Source organism: Myotis nattereri, assembly GCF_964212035.1.
Source record: "Myotis nattereri genome assembly, chromosome: 3".
Lineage (NCBI taxonomy): Eukaryota > Metazoa > Chordata > Mammalia > Chiroptera > Vespertilionidae > Myotis > Myotis nattereri.
This window is the reverse complement of record NC_138077.1, coordinates 114,299,853-114,322,373: the sequence shown is the minus strand read 5'-3', so window position 1 is coordinate 114,322,373 and position 22,521 is coordinate 114,299,853. Positions and strand designations below refer to the sequence as shown.

Below are 22,521 nucleotides of genomic sequence, written 5' to 3'. Positions count from 1 at the left end.
GGATGAGTGGAAGTGGCAGGCAGGAGCAACAGGAGACATTGGACTGCAGGTTTCGGCCCAATCCCTGCAGGCCACACCGAGGGACCCCACTGGTGCACGAATCTGTGCACCAAGCCTTTAGTCATGAGATAAAACAGCCTACAGGGAGGGCACATCTCCTATGGACGTCGGGCCCACATTTGGAATAAGTCTACACGGGGAGAAGAGTACAGACTAATGCCTGACCATTACCTCGTCATTACAGAGCTCCCTTCCATTTTAATCTCTTTAATCTTGACCTTCAGAATAACATATTTTAAAAAAAGAGGAGGAACGAAGAGAAACACGTCTACTGCCTATTCATGTAGAACCATCAACTTGCTTTGCTCAGATACGGGAATATCCTCATGGGTTCAGTGGCATCGTGCTTACTGAAATTTTTCTTGGAGTTTTCAGTTGGTGTGCATTCCTTGCTCTGTGATCTAAAAAATCTGTAAGCTATGCACTGTTTATAGAATGGTCACACAGAAGTGATGAGGGAGGCCATTACTGAATGCTGGAGTTTGTATAGTTACAGAAGGTGAAAAACATTAGACACTTTAAACAGAACATTACTGTCACAATTTAACTTCTTTGTATTGCATTCCCATAATAGATATTTCCTTTTAAAACAAATAGGTTGTGAGGCAATAAGGACAAACGCTGAGAATTATTTGAATGTAATTACTCAAGATTCCACTAGAGATAAAAGAAACACTCCCAACAAGGAACTGCTGGCTGGACACTGCTGAACCTGTGAATCTAGGAAACAAATTAAGATCACAGACCCACATGACCATAACAAAAGACAGATAATGAACATTTACCTCTTATACTAAAGGCACTATTAATATACAAATAACCTATTAACATTTAGAGAAACTCTGAAACCAGCAGTTAAAGGAACTCACTTGGTCAAGGCCAGCACTTTAAACAGAGAGACCACTCTAAGACTCATGGCGGAGTGTCCAATGCACTCAATCAAGTTAGATATAAGAAGCAGCTCCATATAAAAATTGTGGTTCCAACTTTTTAAAAAAGTACGATAACTTACTTCCTTAAAAATATAAGCACATCACAAAAACTAAAGGATAAATATATATATAAAAATTCAGGCCCTGAACCACTGATAAATTTTATAAACTCTAAAAGAATCCTAGAGCCACAGCTTGAACAATACCCCCCACAAGACATGCAAAGACCAAGTGCTGGTGCTGGCCAGTGCAGCATAGAGCTAGGAGCAGGGAGACAATGGAAATAATGCACACCAAAATGGTATTGTGCTTGTAACACATGTGCTTGGATATTAGAACTACAATTTCCTCAGCCAGGGAGCACTAAATGGGGACCAACATGGAGCTCTTACAGCTGTGCAAGTGAGCTCTACAAAATAATAATGCAATATCCTTAATTAACATGATTAATAGCTTCTACTTTATTCTACTGGAAGATTAATTTATAATCATTGTACCCTGTAAATTTTTAAACTTAATTTTATTTGAAATTACAAATGCTGGTTCTTGAATATCTACAAATATGTAATTAGTTGCTTAAATCTAGATTGCTATTTATAATTGTAAGTAATTAAGTGAAATATTTTGATCAGTATTCTAAAATTGCTTTGGTACAAAATTTGGAATAAAGCAAAACTGGCAGCACCACACAGTGTGATCAGTTCACAGCAGGTCTAAGAGACTCACAAAGACAATAGAAGATACGTTAAAATACATGTACATAAGAGTCAGTCCCCTGAAAATTCTGTTACATCATTAAAAAGAAAAATGAAATTCATATTCAGTAAATTATACTTGGGGCCCAATTTTCATGCTCCGTTTAATTATCCCTCAATGACATGTAAAAATGTTTATTATTATTGCAATATTATGTCTAATTCATAGTTTAGGACAAGGCCAATAGTCAGAGTGGTCCATTTTAATGCTTAGTCTGCTAGTATTATTTTCACACAAGCTTTAATTTAGTCTTTTAAAAAATAGCTTTATTGAGGTATAATTAACGTAAAGCAAACTGCACATATTTAAGATGCACAATTTGATATATAGTCTTTTAAACAGCATGAAAAGTGCCCCACAATTTAAGTTAAAATTTTTCAATTGAAACATATTATCTTAGAATAGCACATTCTATTTTTTTTTTTATGAGACACAGATATAGATTTATAAAAAGGTGGGTGAAAAGAAATTAACTTCAAGTACCACATTTATTCAGAAGGTTTAGAAATGCCAAAATTGACAGCTAGTTTTCTTGATTTTTTTCTTGAAGAAGAGCTGGGTGCTGACTTATGGTGAGATATACTATGGCCTTGCGAGGCAGCTTCAACTTGAAAGGAAGATGCAGGCTGAGTAATCTGAGAGGACTTGAAGGGAGCTGATGAACTCTCCTGTGGAATCACTTTGGGGACATCGGAAGACCCTGGCTGGCTAGTCTGAAGTGGGGTGGCTTGCGAACTCTGGGCCTCCTTATTCTCAAAGTTCTTTTTGTTTGCAACCCTTTTTTTAGTAACCTTTAAGGAATAAAGACATCATCGATTAACAATGTAGGCTAAAAAAAACTAGTGTCAGAAAATACCATAAACCATGCTGGTAATATTTGTCGATCACTGCTGACTTGTGACTTCCAATTATAAATTCCCAAATGAGACTTTAGAAATTAAAGGAATTTATAGTTATGAATAAAATATCTAAAAATTCTTTGTACCTTAAATATAAAGTAATTTTATATTCCTGAATTTAAATCACTTTGTACTAGAAAAGGATATCATTACTTGCTGCAATTATTATTATTTATTAGAATACTAGTGGCCCCGTACACAAAAATTTGTGCACTCGGGGGTCCCTCAGCCCGGCCTGCGCCCTCTCACAGTCTGGGACCCCTCGGGGGATGTCCACCTGCTGGCCAGCACAAATGGGGACATAGCATCAAGTCCCCCTGTGCCAGAAGACCCAGAGTCAAGTCCCCACCCACTTGCATGTGCCCCCTGGACGCAGCATTCAGCCTCATGGAGGGGCTGACAGGCCCAGACACTGCAGCGGCAGTGGCGGCGGCACAGTGGTGAGGCTGGATCGGCCTGCTGGAGTGGGTGGGTTGTGCCTCACTGCTTGCCCACGCAGCCCCTGGCTGGGTCCACAGGCCCGGACACTGCAGCGGCGGCAGAGAAGCGAGGCTAGATCGGCCCGCTGGAGTGGTGACAAGCCTGGACACTTCAGTGGCAGGATTGAGGGGACTGGGTTCCGCCATCTGTGTGATGGAGTGATGGTTATTTTGCATATTACTCTTTTATTAGATAGGATAAACTCAGACAGCAGGGACCAGGTCAGACTGGTACCACTGGTCACTATCTCAGCACCTAGACCAGTACTGGGCTTCTAGTTGGCAGTGATAGGTAATTATTGAATAATACACTATTCTATTACCAGTCATTTTTGAGCATTGAGAAATTCTCTTAAAACATAACAATTCTATTTTCAGGTCTCACCTGTAGAGGTATGAATTGATTGTGCACACCACCTGCCATTCCCCCAGCCATGGGCATGGCTCCAGAATATGAAGTATGATGAAAGGGCTTTCCAGAAACTGGCACTGGTGCTCCCCATGGCACTGAGCCAAAGAGATGAGATGATGAAGGCATTATATTAGCTGTTAAAAATCACAGAATATTTATATTTTAGTAAAATGGTCTTAACAAAGCCCTGAAATGTAAGACTTCCTTGTGCTATGCTTCTTGGCTTTTTTTACTTTGGCAAAGAGGCATACACTTAACTTTAATCTTGCTTACAACATTCAACCTCAGAAGCCCCTTTTAGGACTATGAACAATTTACATAAGTCAGCTTATCGTTATGCTGTCTAGCCTACAATGGCCAAGAACAACATATACTGATGTGAGCTTTAGGAATATTTGTAGCACTATTTTAAAAATAATAAAAGGGTTATTGAAACTGTCCCTTGGGGGACAACAGCCAGGGCACAAAGAGAGAAATCTTAAGGATCTCACCTGCCCCCAATGCTAAGTGGCTTCCATAGTGTTCCCAGCCTACAAAAACCCCCCAAAGCCCAAGTGTTCAAATATGACCATTTTCATGACATGAAGAATCTTTCTTTTCCCTATTCTAATATTTTTAATTCAAGAATTTTTAAAAATTTACATCTTCCCTGGCTGGTGTGGCTCAGTTGGTTGAGCACTGTTTTGTGCACTGAAAGGTTCCTGGTATGATTCCAGGTCAGGGCCCATGCCCGGGCTGCTTGCTCAATCCCCATTAGGGGGTTGCAGGAGACAGCCAACTGATGTTCCACTTTCACATCTATGTTTCTCTTTCTCTCTCTCTCTCTCCCCCACCCCTCCTTTTCCTTCTCTCTTTAAAAAAAATTAAAAAGAATTTATATTTTGTTTCTTATTAAAAGCACATTGAACCAGGAGTTTCCAAACCTGATTAAAGGTTGTATACTGAATCACCTCAGGAGCTTGTTAAGTATGGATTCCTGGGCAAAGTTTCACACTTAATAAACCAGAGTCAGAGAGGTCCAGGAATCTGTACTGTTAACAAGCTCCACAGGTGATTCTTACTAGTATGTAGGTAGTATCAGTGCAGCATGTGGGCACCGCTGTATTACAGAACACACTGCCAATGAAGAAGATATATACTGGTTCAAACTTTCTTTTCAGAGAGATAAAGGCAGTTAGAACTGTAACATAGTATAACTTAATTAAAATTAAGCCCCTTAAGAAATTTTTGTATTAGAAGAATCATAATACAGTGTTATGAATTATACATGCACAAATTCTGATGACAAAAACTAAAAACATTGAGAAAATTAGGTCTTGATAATATCTATAAGCAACTTTGGTAGCAGTTGTGATGTTAAGATGATTCAGTTTGGCTATACAGAAAAATCAGATGAAACTAATTCTGCCTTAGGATTCAATGCTCAACTGCTTTCTAGCTTTGACCCTTTGCTAAACAGTAAAATACCATTCTGATTCTGATCTTTCTTTTTTAAAAAAATATTTTTGTTGCCCTAAATGGTTTGGCTCAGTGGATAGAGCGTCGGCCTGCAGACTGAAGGGTTCCAGGTTCGATTCTGGTCAAGGGCATGTACCTCGGTTGTGGGCACATCCCCAGTAGGGGGTGTGCAGGAAGCAGCTGATCGATGTTTCTCTCTCATTGATGTTTCTAACTCTCTATCCCTCTCCCTTCCTCTCTGTAAAAAATCAGTAAGATATATTTAAAAATATTTTTTTTGTTAATCCTTACCCAAGGATATTTTTTCCATTGATTTTTAGAGAGAGTAGATGGAAGAGAGGGAGGGAAGGAGGAAAGGAGAAAGAAACATTGATATGAGAGAGATGCATTGATTGGTTGCCCCCTGAATGCACTCTTGAGGATCGAACCTGCAACCCAGGTACATGCCATTGACCAGGAATCGAATCTGTGACCATGCAGTGCAATGGCAAACACTCTAACCACTGAGCAAGACTGGCTAGGGCCTGATTGTTGTTGTTAATCCTCAACTGAGGATATTTTTTCCATTGATTTTTATAGAGAGTGAAAATGAGGGAGGAGGAAAGAGAGAAAGGGGGAGGGAGAGGGAGAGAGAGATATTAATGTGAGACACATTGCTTGGTTGCCTCCTGCATGCTCCCCAACTGCAGCTGGGGAATGAACCTGCAACCCAGCTATGTGCCCTTGACTGGAAATTGAACCTGTGACTCTTCGGTGAGTGGGCCAATGCTCTAACCAAAGCACTGAGTCACACCAACCAAGGCCAGGGCCTAATTCTTGATCTTTTAAATGTATTTCCCCCTCCTCTCTGACCTCCTCAGACCATCTATTACTTGTATTCTGAATTTCAAGGCAATCTGGATCTCTTTTCATTCACTGTGCTAAGTGTTTGGTGGCTCTTTCAGTTTAGAGATGCATGTTCTTCAGTTCAGAAAGCTTTCTTATCTATTTCTTTGATACTTTTCCTCCTTTCCATCTCTGGTCTCTTTTTCTGGAACTCTAATTAGATGGGTGTTGGATTCATGCACTGTCCCTTCTTTCTTATTTTCTACCTTTTGTCCTGTTCTTCTTCTTGAGATTTCCATGGCTTTGCTTGGGCTTATCTACTGAAAAATCAACTCAATATTTGATTCTTGTTCTCCAATTATTCTTTTTTTCATACTTTCTTATTTTTTTGGTTGCAATATTGTTATTTCCTACATTATCTCTGTTTCCAGGTCATTTTCCTTTGTTTTTGTTTTGGATTCTCTTTTAATTTTAGAGATTCTCTTTTCCTAAAATGTTCAGGATCTCCCAGTTTATTCATAGGAAAGCACAAGACCTAGCAACGATTAGAAGCAGCATCTGTGTGGGAGGGCTACAGGACTCAAGGGCTTCTCTCGAGGATGCCTGGGTGGTAAGCCACCTTTTGGTTGTTGGGACAACCTCCAAATGTCAGTAGGTCTTTTCTTTGGAGTTCAATGAATTTCTCAAAAGAACCATCCTCCAACTAACTTCCTATCTTGGCTATGGCTGGCTACAGAGGGAAAATAGGATGGGGAAATCAAATTTACTTTAATCTCAGTTTTCAGCCTAATATCTCATTCTCCACTCTGACCTGGTGTTCCCACATATCTAAGGAGCCCTCTGGAGAACATTCCTCCAGTCTTTTGTCTAAAGAGGCACTGCCTGGCTGTGTGGAGAAGGGGCTTAGAGAGGATCCCATCACTCCATACAGACTCTAAACCCATACCACCCTTCTTAGCCCAGACCTCATCTGACACCATGGCAGAGTCTGACACTTCCTAGGTCTGAATCTCTTGGGAATTCTAAAAGACAATCTGCTTATCAGCTCATTTGTATCCTCTTCTATAGACACTTTAGTTTGTAGCCTAACTCTACTATATGCTATACTATGCTGGTTACTACTCCTTTAATTGCTTTTCTCATTACAAACTTTTCAAATCTCTAATTTGCTGATATTTTTTCCTCTCATCTCTTTGTCCTAACACTTTTAAAGTAATTTATTTTTTAGTTCAAAGGAGTTTAGGCAAAAAAAAAGATAACTTGTTTAATCAGCATTAGTCATTTTTAATGTTTTAGTGAGGATTAGATATGTAGAAATCCTGGAATAATACTTGGCATATAGTAGACTCAGAAAAGTAATTTTCTAAATGTGAAACAAATAAGTTATTGGTCTTAAAATGGTAATGATTAGGATATGAAGAAGCCAACTGTCATTAGGGAAAAAAGGGTGACAAAAGAAATGCTAATGAACTTAAGATTTAGAATCATAAAATTGTAAAATGTTAGTCTCAAAGAGATCCTAGGTGCATCTAGTATAAATAAGAAAATGGAGTCCCAAAGAAGTTCCATCATTTTTTTCAGTCATTAATGAAAGAGCCTGGACAAAAAGAGTCCCGAGTCCCCAGGGATCTTTCCAGGCCCTACGACACTAGGAAGTCAGCCACTGGCTACTTGAAGCTCCCTGCTCGATAACTCAGGCATCACATTTGAAGGAGGAAGAGAATTATGAGAGAATATTAAGAAACACACAGTGAGCTTAAAAATCCCTCTACTCTCCATTTCCCTCATCATGAAGGACAGTGTCTTTCACATCCATAGCTTCAAAGCCTGACCTATTTTTACTCCCTTCATCTCTATTTTCTCCCAAAGGTTTTTAATGTCAACCTTAAACCAAAATTCATGTTGGCAGCTTCTGGGGGAATATGGGGCTACCCAAAACAAAATGCTGTCCTATTCTAGCCACACTAGAGGCTGTAGGAGGGAAATGACATTTCCAAATGAATCTGTAGGCTCTGGTTTCAGGCTAACTTCTCACAATTCCTTCTTCTATTCCCTAGACAGTTATATAAAACTAGAGGCCTAGTGCATGAAAATTCGTGCACTTGGAGGGGGATCTCTCAGCCCAGACTGCACGCTCTCACAATCCAGGACCCCTCGGGTAGGGTCCAGTCTCATCGCAGGATGCGGGCCTGTGGGCTGTGGGGTAGGGACCAAGAGGCCAGTCTGATTGCAGCATGTCTCTGGTTCCCCAGAGCCTGCAGGTGGGGGAAGGGACCAAGAGGCCAGTCTGATGGCAGAATGGCTCCATTCCCACAGCTCCATCCTGCCACCATGCTGCAGGCAGCTGGGACCCAGAACTGACTCCCGCCCGGAATGGCCGGGACCCTGGACTGACTCCCACCACGCCAACCAGGACCCTAGCCTGCTGTTCGGTCGTCCATCTGATCGTTTATGTCGTGATGGACCCTGGCTCTTTATATATTAGGATTTTTATTTAAAATGATGCATTTAAAAAAATATATATTTTATTGATTTTTTACAGAGAGGAAGAGAGAGGGATAGAGTTAGAAACATCGATGAGAGAGAAACATCGATCAGCTGCTTCCTGCACACCTCCTACTGGGGATGTGCCCGCAACCAAGGTACAGGCCCTTGACCGGAATCGAACTCAGTCCGCAGGCCGACGCTCTATCCACTGGGCAACCAGTCAGGGCTAAAATGATGCATCTTGAAAGAACTTTCTAAATATAGTAACTGCAAATATTATCTTACCAGTAGGTTGGGGAAAAACTGGAGGAATGGTTCCAGGTGGTACAGCAGGAGGATAATTTGCAAATATCGGTGGAGGCAAAGGGAAATTCATTCCTAAGGAGCCCTATGGAAGTATTTGAAAGTTGTAAGACAGTGCAATAATAACAGCTCTAGTAATTAATTCAAACTTAGTAGAGAAGTCGTGAACAGTTCTCACCAACTGTTGTAAAGCAAAAAGTGCAGCTTTGTCCTTGGCTTCTTCTTCAGAATGGCACTGTGGTCCATGCACCAGCAAGCCATTAGGTAATTTCACCTGGCAAACTATCATTGTCTGAAAAAGAGAATGTGAAATGTCTATGAAAGTCTGGCTAGGAAACCAACTTCTTCCCTCAAAGCTTAGATTAAACAAGTAGAATAATTTTAACAATCTGTTGAAAAAAAATTCAAGAATTCAAAAGAGGACTATTTAAATTTTGTATTAGGCCCAGCCAGCGTGGCTCAGTGATTGAATGTTGACCTATGAAACAGAAGGTTATGGTTTGATTCCCAGTCAGGGCACATGCCTGGGTTGCAGGATTGATCCCCAGTGTGGGGTGTGCAGGAGGAAGCTGATCAATGATTCTCTCATCACTGATGTCTCTATTTCGCTCTCCCTTTCCCCTCCTCTCTGAAATCAATAAAAATATATTTTTTAAAAAATGTTGCATTAGCATGCAAAAACTTTAGAATTATTACCTTATCTTTCAATGTTTACAAAATAAAATGCCTTCTAAGCTAGCTGAAGGGTCGAGCATCCTAATGCAAATGAAAGCCAGCAAAACTATTGTCTTTATACCAAGGCCTGGGAAACTAGGACTTATACTTGTATCTGTAGGTAAGGTTTCACTGGAACACAGCTGTGTCCATTCTTTTATGTAACCTCTATGGCTGTTTTATACTGTACCTGCACAGTTGAGTAGTTGTGATAGAGAGCACATGGCCTGCAAAGCCTGAAATATTTACTATCTGGACCTTTAGAGAAAAAAATTTGTTGGCCCCTGCATTACACCATCCTCCAAACAGCAGATATTTTGCCAATATGAATTAATTACCCAAATCTAAAAGATTCAGAGGTTTTATAGTTTTATATTCACATTTAAATCATAACTCTTTACATTATACTTTTTTATTTTACAAAAGGGATTCTTTCTTTTAAATTGTACTTTTTCAAAAGATAGCAGAGTTTAACTTTGCTTTCTGTTTTAGGCAATAATGTATCAAGAACTCAGATGTAAAAAGGATAAAACATACTTTCTTGTAGCTAGTGGTCCTCAAGATGCAGTCTGGGGACCTTGAGGGCCCCTGAGACACCTTCCAGGGGTTGTTGAAGTCACAACTATTTTCATAATAGTATTAAGATGTTATTTGCCTTTTGACTCTCATTTTCCCACAAGTATACAGAAGACAAAAAGTTCATTGATATAGTTTCAGATTCTACATTGCAACTAACTTTCAAGAAAACACTACCTTTTACTGTAGTATCAAATATCCACAGTTATATGAAAAGGCTATTAAAATCCCCACCCCCCCTTAAAAGATTTTTTTTTGATGAGAGAGAGAGAGAGAGAGAGAGAGAGAGAGAGAGAGAGAGAGAGAGAGAGAGAGAGAGAGAAACATTGAGGGGGAATATAAGACAACTGGGGGGCTAGCAATCTGAATCTGTGCCAGTAACCAGTATTCTGACGCACATTCTCACTAGTATAATTAAGCCCCATTCTTATCGTTAAGGCTTGTCTAGCCTTGCAGAACCTGCTTCCCGGAATACTTCCATTGTACGGAGGCCATAAACCATGAACCATACATAAGCCCGGAGGGAGTTGGCAGCGCTGGCGCCAGTCAGGCCTGGCCTTTGGGTGTATTCTCACTTCCCCCATTCCAACCCACTTTTTGCAAAGCCAGCAAAAAGTCTGGAAGCCTGGTCCATATTAGGGAAACAAAGCAACTCAGGGGATAAAAGGGAAAGCTCCCCCTACATTCAACACTCAGGTTTTGGAGACTGACTCCCCTGAGTCATTGCACTAGTGCATCTGCAAATAAGGGTTTTTTCCTGAATCTTCCGAGCGCCCATTGTGTGTTTTCCAGTTGCCTGGTAATTTCTGCAACAACATCAATGATGAGAATCATTGACTGACTACCTCCTGCACACCCCCTATTGGGGATTGAGCCTGCAACCTGGGCATGTGCCCTGACTGGGAATTGAACCTTGGCACTGCTTGCCCTCCTCCCCCAGTTCATGGGTTGATGCTCAACCACTGAACCACACTGGCTCCATTTTTCAACTATCTACGTGAGGCCAGGTTTACTTGATTGATTTCAACCAAAACAATGTATCACAAGAGATTGAAAGTAAGAAGATAGGAGAATCTAGCTTCTTCTATTAAGCTAGACATGGAAAAGGTTTGCAAAAATGTAAAGCAAGGCCATTTACTACATTTTTTAAAAAACGTATTTTTTTTTAAATATATTTTTTTGATTTTTTACAGAGAGGAAGGGAGAGAGATAGAGAGTTAGAAACATCGATGAGAGAGAAACATTGATCAGCTGCTTCCTGCACATCCCCCACTGGGGATATGCCCGCAACCCAGGTACATGCCCTTGACCGGAATCGAACCCGGGACCCTTCAGTCCGCAGGCCGACGCTCTATCCACTGAGCCAAACCGGTTTTGGCAAAAACGTATTTTTAAATAAATATTTAAAAACCTTTTAGTTTTAATTTCTAGTACAGTAAATATGGATATAACACAAATAAACAAAGTTTCTTTGAGGTCCACCCCCAAAAGTGGGGAGTTTCTAAGATCAAAAAGTTTGAACTGAGATTCTTTAGACCAGAGGTGGGGAACGTTTGGCCTGTGGGCTGTATAAGAAATCATTCGGTCTGACCCTGCCAAGGCATTACGGTGAGTTAATTTAAAAAAATGTCTTTTTTTAGCCAAAGACTTTCAGTCAATTTATTTAAACTCAGTGTTAAAGAAGATATTTAAATGGAACAGTAGTATACTATACCTGTGGTGTTCTAAGAAAGGAGAAATCTGGTTGTGGCATTCCAATAAGGGAACAAATTTTTGAGAGTTCAGTTACTGGTGTGGACACAGGAAGGATCTGGCTTGAAGCAGGCCAGCATACATTGTCTATAGACCGAACATGATGGTACTCAATAGCACTTTGAGGCTTGTTCACATAAGATGCTACCAAAAAAGAGAACAGGACATATCTGTATTAAGTGATATCTCAAATTAGGCAATTACTGCAAGGTTTCATAGAATAAGAGCAAAAAATTGTTAAAAGGTGAAAAGGGGAATCTCCCATGAAGCAGATTTAAGAACTATTCAGTACTACCTACAATTATTAAGAATTCAGTTAAGATTTTTTAGGTGATTGTAACTGATTAATGATATATGATTAAAATAGAAATTTTAAAATACAATTTTAGTAGCTGACGGCCAAAAATGAATATCTTGATAGATTAATGACTATATATATAAAAGCTTAAGTGACCATTCGACCAGTAGCTATGACGCGCACTGACCACCAGGGGGCAGATGCTCAATGCACAGGCATGGAAACAAGGAACAGACTGATGAATCTCAGAAGGAAGGGGGAGGGGAGGGTGGGAAGAGATTAGTCAAAGATCTTATATGCATACTAGAAGCCCAGTGCACGGATTTGTGCATAGGTAGGGTCCCTAGGCCTGGCCTGCGGGGATCGGGCTGAAACTGGCTCTCCGACATTCCCTGAGGGGTCCCGGATTGTGAGAGGGCACAGGCCAGGCTGAGGGACCCCACCGGTGTACAAATCCGTGCACGGAGCCTCTAGTATAGTTATGTTTCAGGCAAAATTTAAACAAGCAAATAGCTCTCTTGAGCTTATTTACAATTAATTCTTAAGTTTTGAGGCTTTGGCTTTAGTTTTCTCAGAAATTCATCTTACACTGTGAACGTTTTTGTTGCTTCAAATGATGCTTGTTAGAATTATTTTTTCTGAAATTAAGTGTTTAAAAAGTTTTATATAGAAAACTAGAGGCCCGGTGCACAAAAATTTGTGCACTCGGGGGGGAAAAGGGGGTTCCCTCAGCCCGGCCTGTGCCCTCTCGCAGTCTGGGACCCCTCGGGAGATAACGATCTGCTGGCTTAGGCCTGCTCCCGGGTGGCAGAGGGCAGGACCAATCCCTACGTGCAGCCCCTGGTAGGGCTCAGAGCAGGGACGATTGGGGAGTTGGGGCACTGCCCCCGTCATGCACAGAGCAGGGCAGATTGGGAGGTTGTGATGCCACCCTCAGTCATGCTCAGGGTAGGGCCGATTGGGGGATTGGGGCACTGCCCCCTGTCACACTCAAGGCAGGGTCGATAGGGAGGTTGTGGCGCCACCCCGTCACGCACAGAGCAGGGCTGATCAGGGGGTTGGGGCGCTGCCCCCTGTCACGCACAGAGCAGGGCCCATCAGGGGGGTTGTGGCTCCGTACCCTGTCACGCACAGAGCAGGGCCCATCAGGGGGTTGGGGAGCTCCCCCCAGTCACGCACAGAGCAGGGTCAATCAGGGGGTTGGGGAGCTCCCCGCTGTCACGCACAGAGCAGGGCCCATCAGGGGGGTTGGGGAGCTCCCCGCTGTCATGCACAGAGCAGGGCCCATCAGGGGGTTCAGGAGCTCCCCCCTGTCACTCACAGAGCAGGGGCAATAGGGGAGTTGGGGCACTGCCCCCTGTCACACACAGAGCAGGGAGGATCAGGGGGTTGGGGCGCCGCCCTCTATCACCCACAGAGCAGGGCCGATCAGGGGGTTGGCTGCTGCCACTGCCACACTCAGGGCAGGGCCGATGGGGAGGTTATGGCTCTACCACATCACACACAGAGTAGGGCCCGAGGGGGGGGGGGGCGGTTTGGGGCGCCGCCCTCTATCACCCACAGAGCAGGGCCGATCAGGGGATTGGGGCGCCGCCACTGTCACACTCAAGGCAGGGCCGATGGGGAGGTTATGGCTCTACCCCGTCACACACAGAGCAGGGCCCGTGGGGGGAGGAGGGGTTTGGGGCGCCGCACCCTGTCACACACAGAGCCGCAGGGTGATCAGGGGGTTGGGGAGCTCCCCCGTATCAGGCACAGAGCAGGGCTGATCAGGAGGTTGGGGCGTCTTCCCCTGTCACGAACAGAGTAGGGCCGATAGGGAGGTTGTGGCCCCACCCCCTGTCACACACAGAGCTGCAGGGAGATCAAGGGGTTTGGGCGCTGCCCCGTCACGCTGATCCCGGTGCCGGGAGGCCTCGCGGCTCCGCTGATCCCAGTGCTGGGAGGCATATTACCCTTTTACTATATAGGATAGAGGCCTGGTGCATGGGTGGGGGCCGGCTGGTTTGTCCTGAAGGGTGTCCTGGATCAGGGTGGGGGTCCCCACTGGGATGCCTGGCCAGCCTGGGTGAGGGGCTGAGGGCTGTTTGCAGCTGGTCACACACCCTTCAGGGTGGGGGTCCCCACTGGGGTGCCTGGCCATTCTGGGTGAGGGGATGATGGCTGTTTGCAGCTGGTCACATACCCTTCAGGGTGGGGGTCCCCACTGGGATGCCTGGCCAGCCTGGGTGAGGGGCTGAGGGCTGTTTTCAGGCTGGCGGGTGACGGAAGCTCCCAACTGCTCCTTTTTTTCTTTTTTATTCTGGGCCAGCTTTAGCTCTGAGGCTACAGCTCTTAGGCCTCCACTCCTGAAAGCAGGTATCTGGTTTGTTTCGGTTCTACAATCGAAACTCTGTATCAACTCCAGCTCTGAGATCCCGGCTTGCTGAAAGCAGGTTTCTGGTGTTTTGTTTAGCTTCTATATTTATTACTATGTTTCAAACTGCAGGCTCAGAGGCCGGCAAGGCAGGCGGGGAACGTTGGAGTCCTCCGTCACTGAAGCAAGCAAGCCTCATGTTAGTTTCAAGCTGCCTGGCTGCCGGCCGCCATCTTGGCTGGCAGTTAATTTGCAATTCTTGCTGATTAGCCAATGGGAAGGGTAGCGGTCGTATGCCAATTACCATGTTTCTCTTTTATCAGATAGAATAATTTTAAAATTCTAAAAGTTCACATTCTTTATGATCAATAAACTCACTAATAGAACAAGAGCATATCCCAGTGAAGAATGAATCTAAACCTCTTCCTATCTTAGACTAAAAAAAGGTTAAGTGGCTTGCCCAAAGCCACCGATGATGTTAGTTATGCAACATAGCCTGGATTCTGAGCTCTTGACTCTCAGTTATATGATTTTTTTCACTACTGAAACAAAGAAAAAGTTACTTGTTTTTGGCAGTGGGACCATCGTTATCCAATTTTGTTTTAAATTTATATTTTGGTCTCTTTCAAGAGCATGTCTGTCACTATCTACATATATAAAAGCCTAAACAACCATTATGACTGGTTGACAGGATGACCAGTCACTATGATGCTCAATGACCACTAGGGGGCAGATGCTCAATGCAGGAGTTGCCTCCCTGGTGGTCAGTGTGCTCCCACAGTCCTTCCCTCCGGCTGGTGGCCCCAATCACTGGCTAGGCCGAGGGACCCCACCAGTGCACAAATTTGTGCACTGGGTCTCTAGTATTAAACAATTAGTTTCCTAATAGTTACTGGAATTTTAATTATCCCAATATTAATTGGAGTATAAATGGAGGAAGGCTCTGAATTTCTTGCATATTTTGTTCCGTAGTAAATTCAGATATGTTTATTTCAAAATATTTTTTAGCTCTCTGAGAAACTTCTATCCCACTGACTTTTGCACTAGTGATTCTTCCTATGTAATTATTTGCAGATAATTACATAGACAAAATACTAAAGTGTAGGGGAAATAAGGGGCAGGGGCAATGACGGGTAGTTACTGAAATCCAGCTCCCTGCCAGATATTGTGCTACAGGCTTCGTAGATTTTAAGTAAGTAATCACTTTCCAATGTCTGCCTCCGTTAACTATTTTTAATAATTTAATAGCTTCTTTTATTTTTATGTTGGTAACATTATTTTAACATAATACTAACATTAAGTTTTGCCACCTACAATGTGCTAGACACAGTGCTGATTTATATGTGCCATATAATCATCACAACAGTCATTTGAAATGTTATTCTCATTCTGTAAAAAGAAAAAAAGAATTGTAGAAAAGTTAAGTGATATATTTAAGTTACATAATCATTCTTAATTGCTGGGGGAAAAATGGCTAGAATGTGAAAACCTTTCTAGGCTTGAGATCTGTGGAAGAAGTGTCTGTAATAGTCCAATTTCAGTATTCACAATAAGACATTTAGAAACTATACATCTACTATTGGCTACATAGTTATTATATAAATGATATAAACATAAAAATTACACTCATTTGTTACTTTTAATTATATTCCTTTAAAAATAAAAGTAGTTTTATCTTTAAAAAGCACATGATAAAAAATAAACTGAATTTCTGAAATGAAATTGGTTATTAGTAGTTGTACTTAGTTTACTTACTTAATTTCTCATTTTGTTTAGGCTGTGAGGAAGGTCCATATTCATCTCTTCTATTACAGGAAACAATGACTTCATTACCAAACTGCTTCATTTCGTTCTTATGGTCCACACTACCAGAGCCATCAATTTTTAGAATTTCTTTAAGCATCTGTGTTCCCTTCTGTTTTGAAAATGAGTGATATGGAGATGGTGAGGGTAGCAGGAGAAAGGTTAACAGAATTACAGAGCTTACTGTTCCTTCTTTTAATGAGTTACATTGTTAAAAATTAAAACAATAACTTCACTGAGATAGAGAATAAGGAAAATCAATAGGCTGGAGTAGAAAAAAAACAACAAACCCCAACATTTCCTGGCATAACTTTTGACCAAACTGCCTAGTACTAATGTTTAAAAAGCAAGGGAGCTATGTATGATCTAAAGAGAAAAAACAAAAAAATGGCTTAACTGCCCAGGACAGCCTGGTTTTTCTCATGGAATGACAAGAAAGATGCAACACATTAGCCCTAGCCAGTTTGGCTCAGTGGATAGAGAGTCAGCCTGCGGACTGAAGGGTCCCGGGTTCGATTCGGGTCAAGGGCATGTACCCTGGTTGTAGGCCCATCCCCAGTAGGAGGTGCGCAGGAGGCAGCTGATCGATGTTTCTCTCTCATCGATGTTTCTAACTCTCTATCCCTCCCTTCCTCTCTGTAAAAAATCAATAAAATATATTTAAAAAAAAAAGATGCAACACATTAGATGAGAGAAAAGGGTTTAATTGGTTGCAGGAGGTGGGTATTCATGGCCAATGATGGTGAAATTACCATAGTACAAAAGTTCCTCCAAAATACACACCATAGCGAATGACTGTGGTGACCAATGTTCTTCCCTGGGAGGCTCTTCGTGAGGAGATGACTGTGCTTCCTTTTCTCTGGAGATATTCAAGGATGCTAGAAAGTCCTCAAATCCAGTGTTAGGCTAAAAGAATAATATTTTGTGCATGAAGATGAAAGTACAAGGACAAAGAAAAAGCTACAAGTTGTATGTACAAAAATGATTTATAATTTTCACCAATCATCTAATTATGTGCTAGAGTGTGGGAAGATCAATTGAATAAATGGCCTTTTACCTTATCAACAGTTTTTGGATAACCAGTCCTAACCTTTTGGTTTTCTGAAACTTCCGTACTTTCATTTCTCTTCAGTAGCTTAGTATTATTACATTTGCCAGGCCGTCCAAACGTCTACAAAAGAGTAAGAGTGAGCTTTCTGTGCAAATAAATTTTATAGTTACTAATTACTAGTGCTCTAAATACATCACTGTAAACTTTAAAATGTGGTATTCTACCTTTTACATCATAAGAAAAAAAGGGGGCCTGTAAACTTGGATGATGGAAAAAATTACAGAATTAATTTAATTAATTAAAAGAATTTAGAATTTCCTTCAATTATGAATACAGGCAGTAAACCACAATAGGGGTGATTCTAATTCTAATTCTATTTCAACATAACTGGTTTTCTTTTGCATTGAATATACTCTATTTTAGTTTTAAGACATTATTCTTAGAGAGTCCATAGGCTTCACCAAAGGTCCATGGCATGAAACATTCATAAACCCTTTTCTAGAATAAAGGAAATCATAGCATAAGAGTTGCAGAATAGGGTCTTAAAAGTCATATAATTAAATCATTTTATTGATATTTAACTATTAATGAATTCTATTTACTAAGAACCTATTACGTGCCAGACACATATTATGCTAAGATATCATTTAATATATTAATAGTTATAAGAGATCTAATTTTTTCTAACTCTGTATTAGAATATAATATACATACAGAACATATGCACATCATCAGGCCACATATTGACTTTTTTAGATTAAAATTTGTTATACTTTGATTATAAAATGTATACATACTTCATATCAAACAGCAGACTACATAAAATAAAACATAAACTTGAGCTCCCCTCTGCAACCTAATTTGGCAGAATTAACCAGAAACTTTAATATGCTGATCCATACATTTTCATTGTATATATATGTATATGCATACTTTGCACATTTATATTTATGTATACATACATGCATTTATGTATGTAGGTATATTTAGATGATATGTGTTGAGAGAGACAAGTGATCTATTTTTATCTATTTTTTGAAGATGAAGATCTTGAGGCTGAGAGAGGTAATGAATTGCTCCAGCCACCCAACTATTAAGATTTCAGGTATTTCTAGTTCCAAATCCTGAACTCTAACTGTGCAACTTCCCATCCAGTGACTCTCAGGTTATACTTTAGCACCATCTTGCAACAAAACTTAGGAATTGACTGAAAATTTGGCTGCAAAATTCAGTCAGATGCCACAAAGCCACCAATTGGAATAAGAAGCTGGCTATTAGGTATTTCATTTTAAGAAAGCTTACCTGATTATTTGACATTTTTTGTGACCAACTCTCAGTTTTAGGGCTCCTACATTCTTCCTTAACTAGAGACAAGAAAATAGAAATTTTGATAAATTAAAAAAACTCACCGCACACCAATTACATTTACCAAATATTTACCACTTCAAGGTACTTGGTTAAAAATTCACATAATTCCAAAAGATGAAAATCCTGATCTTGAAGAACTATAATCTAGATTAGAGGAGGAGAGATACTCACAGGTAACAACAGCAAGAAAAAGGGGGGCATCTAACTGAGCCTTGAAGGATAATAGGTTTCCAATGGGCAGAATAAGAGGCTAAGTATTCCAGGCAAAGGAAATAATAGGAGAAATGACATGGAAACAGAGAACAAGGAATGTGTCTCTTCTCTCAATAGACCAGTTCTGCTAGAAGTGAAGGAGTATAATGGAATTTAATTGAACTCCAGAAGCAGGTTGGTGCCATAATCTGAGAGGTATTGAAGACTATAGAATAAACTGGTAGACAAAGGGCAACCAATCATAGAAAGGTTTTGAGCAGATAGTAGTGATCTAATAAGAAGATTAAAATGTCAGTGGCTTATTAAGAGACAAATTAGGATGCTATTTTAGTATTAATGTTAAGGATAAATTGGGGAAATGGTAGGGGAAATGGAAAGGATGAATTAGAAGATAAAGGAAGAAAGTAAAAAAGAAAAGAAGAAAAAAGGAAAGAGGAAAGGAGGGAGAAAGGACAAAAATAAGAGATGGTGAGGAAAGAAGTAGGGGGAGGGGATGGGAGAGAGGAAAAGGGATAGAATGAGAGCAGAGGAGGAAGGGACAAAGCTAGAATAGGAAGGGAAGAGCAGGAACAGAGAGGAAAAGAAAGGTGGAGGGGGAAAGAAAGGTAAGGGAAGGAAGGAAGGGAGGAAAGGAAATAATTTTGTAAAAAGGAGAAAAAGAAAAAGTGAGTAGACAGGTATCAACATTAAACCTTTATTGAGACACACTCACAAGAAAAGTAATTAGAATTCCACATAATGCAAACAATTTATATACATTTATGTAAACAATAATTTGAAGAATAATCACAATGTATTTCAATTAAATATAAAACCTTCAAGTTATATTTATCATATTTATGGGGACATTAATCTGTACAGTGGAACCTCAGTTCCTGAACTTAGTTCCAGAAGGCTGTTCGAGAAGTGATTTGTTCGAAAAGCAAATCATTTTTTCCCGTAGAAAGAATGTAAATTCAATTAATCCATTCCAGACCCACAAATGATTTCATTTTAACTTTTCTTATATATGTCAAATAGCTTACTCCATTCCACTTTTCTTATATACAGTACATGTCTAATGTACTGTTTAATCTATAAATAAACACTTTTTTTTCTTAAATTTATTGTACCATCCCTTATCAGTCTTAAAGGAATCACTTTCAGCACTGGGTCCAGAGATGTCTTTCAGGTCAGCTTGAAGTACCTTTGCTTGTTCTTATCACTGCCTTTGAAATGCTGTCACCTGGCAGTTTGTCCTTTATCCAAATCAACAATAGTTTTTCTACCTCTTTATAAATGCCTGTGATCATTGTTTCTTTCAAATTCTTGATGGCCTCTTTATGTTTTAAAATTATGCTAATTGTTGACATCCGGCAACAAACGCATTCTCTCCTTTGTTTGTGGCCTAACAGATGCTTTTTGTCATGCTGAGGTATCAGCAAGAAAGGATTATCGGAGAGGAGAAAATGGCGGAGGTATAAACGGACGTGTCCTGTGCCTTGTCCTGGGGCAGATAAGGGTGAGCAGCTGAAACGGGTAACATACAGCCCAAATAGGCAGAGGATTGTCAGCTGAGAGACTGTCTGCATCCGGGAAAGACCGAGAACCCCCAGAAAAAAAAGGACGGTTGGAGACTGCGACTGAAACCTCTCTCAGTGTGCCAGCTAAGCAGTGGAGACTGCGCCATCTTGGGTGGCTGTTGCCGGCATCCAGAGATCAGCTACTAACCTGGAAACAAGGGATCTCAAGCAGCGTGACTGCGTGAACTCAGACGAGCACTGCTTCTTCTCACGGAAAGGTTAGACTTCCCCTAAAGGTGCAGTTTGCAATTCGGGTTGGAGAGAGGACCGAGCTTGCAAGCGCAGGGCAAAATCTGCGCCCCACAGAGTCCACAGCCGTTGGGACCAGCGTGACCCGTGAGTGGGGAAGGGGCCCCACAGGGCTGCTGGCAGAAGGGAACGCTGAAAATAAGCCCATAGCTGGACTGGATGTAAAAAAGCAGCCTTGGACCTTGCCAGTGCGCCGGCTGCTTGGTGCCAGGGGTGAGTGGGCGTGCGGAGACTGGGTGCAGACCTGGAAGGTGGAGGCTTGCGAATTCGCACAACTATCAGGCTCTTGTTACAGTTCCCCTTAGATCCGTGCATTTGATTATTAAACCCAGTGCATGGGATTCCCCAGTTGGGGTCATTCGCAGAGCCTGTAGAGGAAAGTTCTTTTTGGGGAGCCTGGGAAACAGAGCGGGCAGTAACGTTTAAAGAACCAGCTCTGGGCAGTGGAATTTCCCAAATCAGTTTCAAGTACCATAGAGAAAAAAAAAACCCTACGGATAGAGAGGACTTATAGCCTCGGAGGTCAATCCAGACACACTGCCACCCAGAGGCAGATCCACGAACTGTCTCTTCTGTGATCACAAATAAAGGCAGTCTGGTAAACAAATACAACCTGCCTTAAAATCAGGACTGTGGTTTACGGCATGGAGGGACAGTGTATTGCAGGGAAATTCAACACTCTCCCGAATGCCTGGCAGGACTAAGGCGTGCCAAAAAGAAGAGTAGAAGATCTGAAGCACCTTCACCACTGCATATTTTTATATTTTTTTTAAATTCTTTTTTCACCATTTCATTAAGAACCTATTTTATTATTTTTTTATCTTTTTTTCATCACTTGATTTTACCTTTTTAATTACTACATTTTTTTAACCAGTATTATTGCTATAATTTTACCATTTTTTCAAGTGTCATTTTATTTTTCTTTATTTTATTTTGGGATTAGTGTTCTACACTCTATTTTCATCATTTCTATCTCACATTTACCCTTAAGCCAAAACTCTCTTCCTCACTTTTCCCCTTTTGTTGTCCTGTTTCTCTTACCCTATTCCTGCTTTAGATTTTCCCTATTCCTTCTTTTTACCCACTGTCTAAATTTCACCCTACTTATATATCTAATTTCCAATCCCTTGCTCTAAATCCATATACACCTCTCTCTTATCTTTCTTCACTATCCAATTTTTTTCCTCTCTCTCACTGTTGTTTTGCTAGTGTTTGCTTGATTTTGAGTTTATTGGGTTTTTTTATGCTTGTTTGGGAGATTGTTTTGTTTTTCATTTTCATTTTTCTGTTTTGCTTATTTTTCTTTCTCTGGTTATTTTTGTGCTTCTGTTTTCCCTTGCCTTGCTTGATATTAGTGGTTGTTTGTAGTTTGCATTAATTTCCAGAGATCTGCTGCTGGAATTCATTGAGATTAGTTGTGGTTCTCTTAGAGTTTTCTCCCATACAAATAGCCTCTTCCCCACCTCTATTTCATTCTCTCTCTTGCTTTTTTATTTTATTTATTTAATTATTTTGTCTGTTTGTTTATTTTCTTCTCTCCCTTTTCCCAATCTCATTTTGGCACTCCTTTTTGTTTTTTTTTCATTTTCTCTTTAATCTTTTTCTCTTTTTTCTTCTTTATCCCCTAATTCTCTTCGCTCGGGTGGTCACCTTTATTTGGGGTTATTAATATCGTGAATGCATTTTGTTCAATGCCTTGTACGTTGTGCCTTGTTATGTTGTATTTTGTGCCTTTAAATCAACGCAGCAGAGAGAGAACTACATAACCAAACACCTGGAGAAGAGAGATCATGGTGAAACAAAGAACCAACCCACATATGAAAGAAAAACAGGCATCATCAGAAAAGGAAGTAAACGAAATGGAGGCAATGGAGGCAAGCAACCTGTCAGAGAAAGAATTAAGAGTAATGGCCATAAGGTGGATGAAAAGAATGGAAGACCAATTCAACAATATGTGTAGGAACCAAG

The 22,521-nt window shown here is 40.9% G+C and overlaps 1 protein-coding gene across 2 annotated transcripts in view; it reads right to left on the bottom strand.

Moving 5' to 3' along the window:
- Nucleotides 1-1,518: 1,518 nt before the first annotated feature.
- Nucleotides 1,519-22,521, bottom strand: part of XRN1 (5'-3' exoribonuclease 1) — a 196,022-nt gene continuing 175,019 nt past the window's right edge. For both annotated transcript variants that reach the window (XM_081086155.1, XM_081086156.1), the window contains exons 34-42: nucleotides 18,464-18,525; nucleotides 17,168-17,281; nucleotides 16,894-17,016; nucleotides 16,063-16,222; nucleotides 11,616-11,797; nucleotides 8,790-8,903; nucleotides 8,594-8,696; nucleotides 3,512-3,672; nucleotides 1,519-2,539 (exon numbers count right to left, since the gene is read on the bottom strand). In XM_081086155.1, the coding sequence (XP_080942281.1) occupies nucleotides 2,237-2,539; nucleotides 3,512-3,672; nucleotides 8,594-8,696; nucleotides 8,790-8,903; nucleotides 11,616-11,797; nucleotides 16,063-16,222; nucleotides 16,894-17,016; nucleotides 17,168-17,281; nucleotides 18,464-18,525 (1,322 nt within the window). In that variant the 3' untranslated portion in view covers nucleotides 1,519-2,236. The remainder of the gene's footprint in view (nucleotides 2,540-3,511; nucleotides 3,673-8,593; nucleotides 8,697-8,789; nucleotides 8,904-11,615; nucleotides 11,798-16,062; nucleotides 16,223-16,893; nucleotides 17,017-17,167; nucleotides 17,282-18,463; nucleotides 18,526-22,521) is intronic.